At 37.3% G+C, this 11,905-nt stretch overlaps 1 protein-coding gene across 4 annotated transcripts in view; it reads right to left on the bottom strand.

Annotated features, from left to right (window-relative positions):
- The window catches only part of LOC143856429 (Cysteine proteinases superfamily protein), a 30,572-nt gene extending 29,876 nt beyond the window's left edge, over positions 1-696 (bottom strand). For all 4 annotated transcript variants that reach the window (XM_077366637.1, XM_077366635.1, XM_077366638.1 and 1 more), the window contains exons 1-3: positions 542-696; positions 246-384; positions 66-153 (exon numbers count right to left, since the gene is read on the bottom strand). In XM_077366637.1, coding sequence (XP_077222752.1) covers positions 66-153; positions 246-384; positions 542-569 — 255 coding nt within the window. In that variant the 5' untranslated portion in view covers positions 570-696. The remainder of the gene's footprint in view (positions 1-65; positions 154-245; positions 385-541) is intronic.
- Positions 697-11,905: the final 11,209 nt, after the last annotated feature.

Below are 11,905 nucleotides of genomic sequence, written 5' to 3' on the forward strand. Positions count from 1 at the left end.
CAGAGATTCTGTTTGCAGAGCAATAAAAAGTATTATAAAAAGAAAAGGAGCAAAAGATTTGTTACCAGAGCCCGGAACATACAACGACCATCTCCAGTTACTTTCCGAACCGAGTAACGCTCCACTTTCTTCATCGCCGGAGAAATCTCACCCCTTAAAAACAACAAATGTCAAATGTAACGAAATTCGTAGAGCAAAAACTGAAATTTCATAAAGCAAAAAAAACGAATGAATAAAAAAATTACAGAGATTGTCCAATTCTTGAAAAGAATCGGTGATTGCCCCGATGTTCGCGAGAAAAACTCGTAGCCAGAATCGGAGAAACCGGCGAAGAGACGAACTCGAATTTTGCGGTGCCGTCTTTCAGCTGCTGCAGAAGAATCTCTGCAACGAAAATAGAGAGAGAGGGGGCGGGAGAGAGAGAGAGAGAGAGAGAGAGAGAGAGAGATGAGTGTCTGTAAATTCCAAGTTAGGGCTTTGGATGGGAAGGGTGCATAGAATTCAACAGTGAAAGTGACAATGGGTTTTGAGATAAGATTACCGTTTAAAGGCTTGCGGGGAATCTCCATGAGACAGAGAGAGAGGCGGCTGTTCTTACAAATATTGAGGGAAAGTAGGGGTTTGCTGAGAATGAAGAGAGCACGAGTGGCAGAATTGAATGAAGAGTTACTGAATTACCATAGGAACTCAGTACTGTATAATGTGCCCTACCTTCGTTGGATCTAGACTGTTCACCGGATAGATACCCTTGATCTAGACGTTACGGTCCTGAGTGGGGCTGCTTAGGTTTGGGACTATGTGGGACCCATCTCTGAACGGGTAGACCTAGCAAAATGGGACCCGTACTAGCGGGTACACCCGGCCCGCAGGGGTACGGGTACCAATTTCATTACCCGTGAAAAAAAATACCCGCACCCAACCTGTACCCGTGAACCGCGGGTGGGTCTAGGTCGAGCGTTGGTGCCCGCGGGTGCCCACGGGTTACCTGCCATTCGGTTTTCAACTTTTTATTCTTAAGGCCTAAACACTAAACAGTAAAAAATAGACTGTTGGTGGGCCAACAAAACAAGTCAAAACAATCAGACTATGTGACTGGTATCTTTTGTTGTACCAAAACAAACACTTGTTAAAGAAAATGAAATTTGTATGATGAATGGGCATATAAACATGTACTCATCATCCCATCCTTGATATTTGATCCAACAACAGCTGACTTGTTAAGAAGCTGCTGTTGGATTAAATATCAAGGCTTGTACATCCATCGTACCACCTTTATGTGTTCATACACCCATTCATCATATAATTTCTTTTGGTAAATATATATATAATTTCTTCTTTAAATTTGCCGGGTTACCCGCAGGTATACTCGTACTCGCTCGAGTGGGTTCCGGGTTCATGAAAGGCTACCCGTACCCGTGCCGGTATTTCTTACCCGTACCTGCGCGGGTTACCCGTTTGCCAGGTCTATGTACGGGACAGGTTTGGCCTCCCCTTGGGTTCCAACAGCTTAGATCTTTTCACATATTGGTGCAATCTAACATTCAAATAGCCCAAAAATATGCTGACAGTAAGATTATTTGAGTTTTGGAAATCTATGATGCTACAATGGTTGTCATGGAGAAATGCACAAGTCTTGAATAGAAAATTGGGAAGGTGACAAAAAAACATGGGCTTTGAATATGAAATAATGCATGCAAAGGAGAGATTTCAAAATGAACAAAACTTGTCTCTCAACGTTGAGGAGGAGACTTGCGCAATTCAACGTGGCCGACTCTTCATAATGCATGGAAAGGAGAGATTTCAAAATCAACAAAACTTGGCAACTCAGCGTTGAGGAGGAGACTCCTGCGCAATTCAACGTGGCCGACTAAGAGTCTGCCACATTGAGAACTCTTTAAACAAAAACAAAAAAAAAACTAAACTTTCACGAGGGCAATCCTCCCCCTAAACCGTTGACTTAACTATCATGAGTACAATCGTACCCCTAAACCCTTTTCATGAAGTTGTATCGTTTTTCGCTGTGGAGCCTGATCCTGAGGTGGCGGCGAGGAACGAGTCTCCGTCGGTCCTTTGGGATCTCCACATGAATGAGACATCTACTAAAGAACTCTTGAAACAAAACGCCTTATGGCGATATATGAGATACCTCTTGATCCGGAGACAAAAAGCATCGAAACCAAGACGTACATAAAATAACTTAGAGTCGTCATTCATGGATAGGCTATGGAACCAAAAATATGCTCTGTTTGCAATGGATAACCAGAGAAGAGAGGGTCCGTGCCTGATTACGAGTTGGGAAGGTGGTAGCATCCAACTCACCATAGCACACTCGGTCTGTTATGCCATATTTTATTAACTTTGAAGAGTTTTGAGCGAAAATTATGTGAAATTGGAACAAATATCTCCGAGAAAACGTTTACCTAAACATGCATAACTCGGGGATGGGCAAAAAAAAATAAACATCCAAGTCCTAAGAGAATTGATATCAGTGCCATCCAACATTGTATTAAACACTAGAATCCGCCGTCTCTAAAAGAGACAGAGAAGACTAGAGTTTATCCAATATCACATAACCCTGCTATCTATCTCTACACATCACATCTAACATTCATGCCTAAAGAGAAATGGAACCAGTATCATCTGTCATTATAATAAACACTAGAATTCTCTGTCTCTGAAAGAGGCAGAGAATACTAGAGTTTATCTAATAATAGATAACCCTGTTACCTATCTCCAAACATTCCATCTAATCCTAACTAATCACATCTACAACTAAAGAGATAAACCTGCACAGTGAGCAAATGTCAGTAGATAATAGCAAAAATAATATCAGCAATAGTAAAGAACTACAGCTAAGCATAAGATCAAGAGATAATGAACTAATAAGCAGTAAAGAAATATAGCTAAACATGTGAATAAGCAAAGCGATATAGTCATAAACACTCTACAGCTAAGCATGTGAATCACCTAAAGAAATATGTGTAACGCCAACTGACCGGACAGAGGCGTAACAAACTCCTAGCTAGGACAAACTCCTAACTGTAACACAAATACAAAACACCCAAAAAACTCAATATATCTATAATAAAATCCTAACTCTAGAGGAAGATCTTTTTTAAAACAAGGTTTTAAAATGGTTTTAAAAGTTTTTACTTACAAAGTTTAGTTGGACTTGGGAAAAATATCCCAAGCTGCTTACGTACCTCGTGAAAGAGGATCAAGCTAACGTAGTACGAAAATAAAGTTTCCTAACTACACTCCTAAAACTATGAAATTTTCTAGTTTTTAAATGTTTTTAAGTTTCAACTTTCTAATGTTTTTGAGTTTTTAAGAGTTTCTGATATTTTTTGAGTTTTAAAATGTTCAAGTGTTTTTAGATTTTTAAAATGTTCCAATGTTTTTGGACTTTTAAATGTTTTCACCCTTAAAGGGAACATGCAAACATAACAACAAACTAGGGCAAAATCCTAAGGCTAAAAGGGAAAATCCCGAACAAGCAAACTAATGTCCCAAGAACATGAAAATGATAAGATCCCAAGTAGTTCTAACACAAGGCAAACTCCTAAGCTAAGGACAAACTAAAAATCTATAAAACGGACTCCTAGACAACCAACTTTAAGAGGGGAGGGTAAATAAGTCAAAGAGTGTCTCACACTCTAAAAGTTGGTGCAAATGTATCAAAGAATGTCTCACACTCTAAAAGTGGGTGCAAATGTATCAAAGAATGTCTCACACTCTAAAAGTGCGTGCAAATGAGTCAAAAAATGAATACTAACACAAAAGAGATAAACAAGGGTGCTCGTGAGACTAGACAAGTCTCCTAGACACAAAGGTGGGCTCCAAGCATCCTTATCATCGCCCCTGCAATGATAAATAGGGATAAGACAACTAAAAACTAAGTTCTTAGTAGGGGTACAACTTAAAGGGGGTTCTATAAATGAGACTAGGCATGCTTCCTATAGGTTAACTCTCTAATATGACCAAGGTAAACTCCCTAAGGGGTAGGTTTTAAACAACAAGGCTTGTCTCTAAGGAGAATCGCCTTATGAGACAGAGTGTGTCTCTTAGTGGGGGCACTAGATGACTCTTTCATTGCCCTTGCAATGAGAAGAACTAATGTACAAAGGTATCTAAAAGATTAAGTAAGTCTACTAAAATAAAAGAAGGGAGTACTACTAGGACCGAGCATGTCCCCTAAGGATGGGCTTGGGTTGACACCTTCATCGCCCTTGACATGAGATCAGTTTCCTCACGGAGGAGAGAAGACTCAAGAAGACATGATCAAGATGAAGGATAACTATACCCCCTAAGGGTGGAATCAAAGCAAACATGTGAGTACATGTCATATCCCATGAAATGAGAAGAATCACCAAACATGTGAAGCACATGTAGGCTCCCTTACGGAGAAAGGACACACTAAGCTAGAAAGAATTCTAGGAATTGATGAGATAGGATGAGCCTAAGGCAGAGGGTATCCCATTAGATGTAATCAAGAAGTGAGTGAAGGATGTAAGGCAATCAATGGATGATGTCTGCAAAAGATGTAATCAATGGGCAATAATGCAACCGAGAGGCAAGAGATGCAAGCAATGGATCTCAAAGACGGAATGACACATGACATGTCTCCAAGAATGAAACTCGCAAGATTTGAAAGATTTAAACATGTTTTAGAAGTGATCCAATAAATTTTATATGCTAAGTTGTCATTTATTTCAAGAACCGGAGAATGGAGCAAGCGTGTTCGTGGTGTGTCTCTAGCAAGGTCCTAGCATCTTTTAATGCTTAATTTCAACTTCTTTTAGATATTTTCAACATATTTTATTCAGGTTTGATCATGATTAAATCATTTGTTTGCATACATCATTGATTTCAATCACTTAGTACTGTAAAGGTATTGAAAGCACACAACACAATATGCAAATTTCACTAAAAAAGCACAAACATTCAAAATAAATTATAAGAATTACTCTATATATGATTTATAATCTGCTGGCATGCTCAACATAATCAAAAGCATCAATTTGAATTAATCTAAGCTCAAAACAACCTTAAAAATGAAGAAAAGGCAAAATTTTCACCAAACATGTAATTTTCACCAAAAAGGGTAAAAAATGCTAAACAATTCATGAAAATTATTCAATATATGATTTAAAACTTGTTAGCATGCTCACCATATCCATCTATAAGCATTATAAATGATTTAATCCCAAAATAGCCTTGAAAAGCAATAAAAAGCAAAATCACAACTAAATATGCAATTTTCACAAAAATGTCCCAAAAATGACAAGTAAATCATGAAAAATATCCAAAAGATGATTCATGACTTGCTACCAAGCTCAAAACATCCAAAAACAACTACTAAAAACGATTAGAGCTCATGTTGTCCATGATTTTTAAGAAATTGCAAAGTTATGTCATATAATGTGAAAAATATAACTTTGCATTGAATTTCGGACCCCTCAAACATCAAAACCATAAAAAACCCTACTAATCAAAATTGTAGATCTCAGCATGGGTGACATTCTCAGTTAACCACTTAGTCTGGTTCAGGCCGAAAGTGGCCGAAAAATGGCCATTTCCGGCTCATCGCCATTAAAAAGCACATTAGTGTTTTAGCTGAGAGTTCGTGCTCAGTTTTGACACTCAAAACATCATTTTTGGAACAATTTGCTCAAGGACAAAGTTTTAGAAAATTATTCAAGGAACAACTTTTTATTCTTCGGCTCCGGCCAGATCCAGCCGGAAGTGCCCCAAAAATGGCTGTCAATATGTTGTTACAGCAAACATAGTTTTACTAGAAAACTAAAATTTTGAAAGTGATTTTAGACACATCAGACATTGTTTCTGAAAAAATGCTCATATCGACAAAGTTCTAGAAAATCTCATGACGAACAACTTTGTCTTCCATGGTTCCGGCCGAACACGGCTAGAAGTAGCCCATAAGTTACTCGACGCGATAAATTTTTAAAAACTTAAAAAAATTACACATTGAATGACTGAAACTTAAAATGAGCATAACTCTCATCCTTTGGCCAAATTAAGGCCATAATATGCCAAATCGAAGATCTCGGAATGTTCTACAACCTCATTAGTCCATTCCTTTCAGATTTGACAGAAAATAATGAAAAATGATGAAAAACAAATCTAAACACCATGTAATTTTGAGGTTTTTTAACATCTTGCAAGAGCATTTCACATCAAAACCCTAGATCTATCATGTATTTCAGTAGATATTCATATTACATACATATAAACACAAAATTTTGAATTCCAAAGCCTAACACATCAAATCTAAAGATTTTCACAAAAATTATTCAAGAATTCACCATTTTAACAAAAAAATTCAGCTGAAATCTTAAAATTAGCATAACTTCTTCGTTTTTTGGCCAATTTTGGACCATAATATGCCAAATTGAAGATCTCAACGAGCTCTACACATTTTTGTGAGAAATTTTCATAAATTCCAACAAAATATTGATGAAAAATTGGCAAAAATAAGGCTGTACAACACCTAGTTTTGCTATTTTCACATCGAAATTCAACTAGAACTCAAATTCTGAGGTAAATTCCTTTAGATCTTTATATGAGACATGTTTTTAAACATATTTTGGTAGATTTTAGCCCTATATTGCTAGATCTAACCATTTTAAGCATTTTTCACTTAGATTTTCTATTTTAGGCTAGATTTTTAAAGAAAACTCAAAATAAACTCAAAATCTAATAATATTGTGCTCTTCTCTTGGATCTCTCAATAAAAGCTTTTTCTCATCATTCTTTCTCTCTCTAGATCTTCTTCTTTCTCTCTCTAAAACTCTTTCTTACTCTAGAATTCTCTCTCTCTAGAAAGCTTTCTCTCTATCCCTCTAGAAAACTCTCTCTCTAAAAAGCTCTCTCTCACTTAAAGCACAAACCCTAGATTTAGAAGAGAGATCCCCAAATGAGGGCCCTTGATCTCCTATTTATAGAAAAAATGTGTTACCCCCATAAGTTTCCTCAAACCACCTTCTTTTATGTATATTTTGTGCTTTGATTAAAAAAAATGGGTAATTTCAAGTAAAATTCTTCATGGGCGAATTTACAGGGATAATACACCTTCCTTTTTGCTCTAGTGTAAATACTGGTTGTGTAAGCCCAATGGTTCCCACCTTGGCATTCGCATCTTCTTTTGATGATTCCAATACACAAGTGATTTTATATCACAAATGTGTTTGTTTGTCTAAGTTGTAGATCATGATTGTATAAAGACAAGATTGCTTGGATTGACGCCAAGAAGCTCTCTTTGGACCACATTCGGAAGGTCAAGACATCGGAGATCCAAGACGCATGAAGACTTGAAGCATCACAATTGAAGATCGAAGTCGTTTTAGAATATAAAGATCCAATCCTAGTTTAGGTGTTTAGAGGCATAAATAAACTAATCTCACACACCCTAAAATGTTTAAGAGATTGTCCTTGTGGTGTTCCAACACTTTGGAACCCTCATAACAATCCCAACTTGGTGTAGAGTTGGAAGCCCAAATGAATAAGAAACAGAATTGAAAAACAAGCTGCATATAGGCTTCTCGGAACTCCGAGAAATTTCTCTGGGCTCCGAGAAATGGTCCAGTAGCATTTTTCCATCTTCTGTTTGTATTCCCGGAACTCCGAGAGAAATTCTCAGAACTCCGAGAATTTCTCGAAACACCGAGAAAATCTCTCGGAACTCCGAGACCACTATGTCGGGAACAAAATTATGACCGTTGGGGATTTTGCCAGATTTACCACTATGCCCTTGAAACAGTCATATTTGGGTTTTCTATATATATATGAGTATTCTAAACTTCCCAACTATCAATCCTAACACTCTAAAAACCTATTGGAATATCCTAAGAGTGAATCAAGCTTGTTTATGCCTCTCATCCTCTAGAATTAGGATTTGGATCATTAGGCTCAAATTTGTACATCTTTTACAAACCTTGTAAACCCTTGTGAGAGATTTTTTGTTCTTTCTTTCTTATTCAAAAGATTGTATTCGGGCGAGTGTTCGGAGAAGCGGAGCCCACTCTCCGTGGTGAGGATTGCCACCAAGGTTAAAGGCAATTGGAATTGTAATTGGCACCGATCTTCGCCAAAGTTAAGAAGATCAACATAGTGAAGCCATCAACGGGTTTGGTTGGTGGAGTGGAGTAGGCCTCGTGTTTTGAGAACCGAACCACTTTAAATCTCGGGTGCATTCTCTCTTATCTCTTCCTTTATATTTGCATTGCACTTAGGATTTAACTTGTGTGCTTAATTGCCTTTTTGATCTCTTAAATCTTCAAAATTGGGTTAGAGTTTTCAAAAGCTTAAAACTTGTTAGGAACCTAATTTTCCCTCCTCATAAGTTGCCATTAGAATAAGTACTCGGGCCTATCCTTGGAATTTCACTTGGTATCAAAGCCTTGGCTCTTAAAAGATTTTCTTTTCTTAAAATCTTTGGTAAATTTGTTTTAAAAATTTAACATGGGGAAGATCATAAGATCATTGGCAACTTTCTAATTGTGAAATGGCAAACATAAATGGAACCAGACTTCCGGAAGGCCATTCTACAACTAGACCTCCTTTCTTTGATGGGTCTAACTATGGACATTGGAAGACAATGATGCGCATCTATCTTCTTTCGATAGATGTGGAGCTTTGGTATATTATTGAAAATGGATACACTTTGCCTTCCAAGCCATTTGAAGAATGGAATGTTGTAGAGAAAAGGCATGCAAATTTAAATTACAAAGCTATAAACTCTTTGTTTTGCGCCTTATCTACGGAGGAGTTTAATAGAGTAGCTCTTTTTTATTCCGCCAAGGTTATTTGGGATACTCTTGCCGTTACCCATGAGGGAACATCACAAGTCAAGGATTCCAAAATAAACTTGTTAAAGAGCAAATATGAAATGTTTAGAATGGGTCAAAATGAAAGTATTTCCGAAATGTATACCCGATTTTCTAAAATATCAAATGAATTAGCTAATCTTGGTAAATCTTATCCTACTGAAGAGCTTGTGGGTAAGTTGCTTAGGTCACTTCCTCCACATTGGGATCCAAAGATCACCGCCATACAAGAATCAAAGGATCTCAAGACGCTAACTATAAAGGAGGTTGTAGGTTCTCTTATCACTCATGAGATGCTCCTCACTAGCCGACAAGAGGAAAAGAAGCCAAAAGAGAAAGAAAAAGAGAGTAGATCCTTAGCACTCAAGGTGAAAGCGGACTCATCTTCCTCAAATGAGGCGGATAGTGAGGAAGACGAAGCTTTGAGAAAATTCAAAAGCTTGTGGAGAAAGAAGCACAAAAGGACAAAAAGAAGAAGAAAGAAGAAAGTGAAGTAGAAGGAGGAATAAGATGCTATAATTGTAAGAAGACGGGACACAAAAGACCGGAGTACCCTCTTCTCAACTCATCTTCTACAAAGTACAAGAGATAGAAGAAGGATTGGAAGAAGAACAAGGGTCTTGTAGCCGCTTGGGATGCTTCTAGCACTTCGAAAAAAAGCTCAAGTGAAGGGGAAGCTAATAAGGATGATCTTTGCTTCATGGCACTCACCCATGAAGATGAGGTAAATTCAAACCCCTCTTGTAATTCATCAAGTAGTGATAGTGGAAACATATCTTATGATGAATTGTGCATTACCTTGCATTCTCAAATTTTAAAAAATAAAGTTCTTAAAAAATCTATTTCAAAATTAGAAAATGAACTTGATGTTTTGAAAAATGAATTTTCTTCTTCCAAATCTCAAGCTAAAGTAAAAATTGAAAATTTTAAACTTGAGATTGAAACCCTTAAGGGTTGTTTGGATGAGAAATCTTGCCAAATTGCTAAACTCCAAAATGTGGCATGCTCTTCCAAATCTTATGAAGATGACTCTAATGATTTTGTTAATCAAATAACACATCTTCATAATGAAAATGAAAGGTTAAGATTATGTCTCCATGGATTCCTAAATGGTGATAAAATTATTGACATAATCTTGAAGAAGGCTAGTCATAGACCTAATCATGTATTTCATGATAGGACTAGTCTATCTAACCCTCATGTTAGATGCCATTATTGTGGAATCAATGGTCACTACCAATTCCAATGTGCATCTAAGATTAGGGATTGTGGTGGAACCAAGAAAGCTTGGGTTCCTAAAGCCCCCATATGATTCTCTTCATATGTGGTTAGATTAGGGGCTTGCACTTAAAATTGAATATCTTTGTATGGTTGTTTAAATATCCCCTCTTGTGTTGAATAAAAATTTTAAATAGGGGGAGTTCTATATTTGTCTTTTTTCTTGAAAAAGGGGGAGCTTAAAATTGAAAATTTTATCCCTTTGATTTTCTTTTACCCCATCTTTTTGATTGATGCCAAAGGGGGAGAAAAATCTAGTATAAGGAAATATATGTACACTTTTATTAGAAAATCTCTTGTGCTTGTCATCATAAAAAAGGGGGAGATTGTAAGCCCAATGGTTCCCACCTTCTTTTAATGATTCCAATACACAAGTGATTTTATATCACAAATGTGCTTGTTTGTCTAAGTTGTAGATCACGATTGTATAAAGACAAGATTGCTTGGATTGAGGCCAAGAAGCTCTCTTTGGACCACATTCGGAAGGTCAAGACACCGGAGATCCAAGACGCATGAAGACTTGAAGCATCGCAATTGAAGATCGAAGTCGTTTTAGAATGTAAAGATCCAATCCTAGTTTAGGTGTTTAGAGGCATAAATAAAGTAATCTCACACACCCTAAAATGTTTAAGAGATTGTCCTTGTGGTGTTTCAACACTTTGGAACCCTCATAACAATCCCAACTTGGTGTAGAGTTGGAAACCCAAATGAATAAGAAACAGAATTGAAAAACCAGCTGCATATAGGCTTCTCGGAACTCCGAGAAATTCCTCGGAGCTTCGAGAAATGGTCCAGTAGCATTTTTCCATCTTCTGTTTGTATTCCCGGAACTCCAAGAGAAATTCTCAGAATTCCGAGACAACTATGTCGGGAACAAAATTATGACCGTTGGGGATTTTGCCAGATTTACCACTATGCCCCTAAAACGGTCATATTTGGGTTTTCTATATATATGGGTATTCTAAACTTCCCAACTATCAATCCTAACACTCTAAAAACCTATTGGAATATCCTAAGAGTGAATCAAGCTTGTTTATGCCTCTCATCCTCTAGAATTAGGATTTGGATCATTAGGCTCAAATTTGTACATCTTCTACAAACCTTGTAAACCCTTGTGAGGGATTTTTTGTTCTTTCTTTCTTATTCAAAAGATTGTATTCGGGCGAGTGTTCGGAGAAGCGGAGCCCACTCTCCGTGGTGAGGATTGCCACCAAGGTTAAAGGCAATTGGAATTGTAATTGGCACCGATCTTCGCCTAAGTTAAGAAGATCAACATAGTGAAGCCATCAACGGGTTTGGTTGGTGGAGTGGAGTAGGCCTCGCGTTTTGAGGACTGAACCACTTTAAATCTCGGGTGCGTTCTCTCTTATCTCTTGCTTTATATTTGCATTGCACTTAGGATTTAACTTGTGTGCTTAATTGCCTTTTTGATCTCTTAAATCTTCAAAATTGGGTTAGAGTTTTCAAAAGCTTAAAACTTGTTAGGAACCTAATTTTCCCTCCTCATAAGTTGCCATTAGAATAAGTACTCGAGCCTACCCTTGGAATTTCAGGTTGGCTTACAGGATATTTCACTCCCCTTTTGCACTACAATTCTAATTCGACTTGTCTTATTGGGCCTTTTTTAATGGATTTTGACAAAATTTTAAAGGGACCTACTTAGGATCCTAACCTACCCTAGCGTACAATTTGGGACTCTAAATCATTCATTTATTAGGTTTTTATTCAAAACAACATGTAAAGGGGTTCGATCAAAATGAAGTGTCTACACCCGCAAGAAA

This window comes from Tasmannia lanceolata, unplaced genomic scaffold, assembly GCF_043159265.1.
Source record: "Tasmannia lanceolata isolate RefF3 unplaced genomic scaffold, GAP_Taslan_0.1 ptg000023l, whole genome shotgun sequence".
Taxonomy (NCBI): domain Eukaryota; kingdom Viridiplantae; phylum Streptophyta; class Magnoliopsida; order Canellales; family Winteraceae; genus Tasmannia; species Tasmannia lanceolata.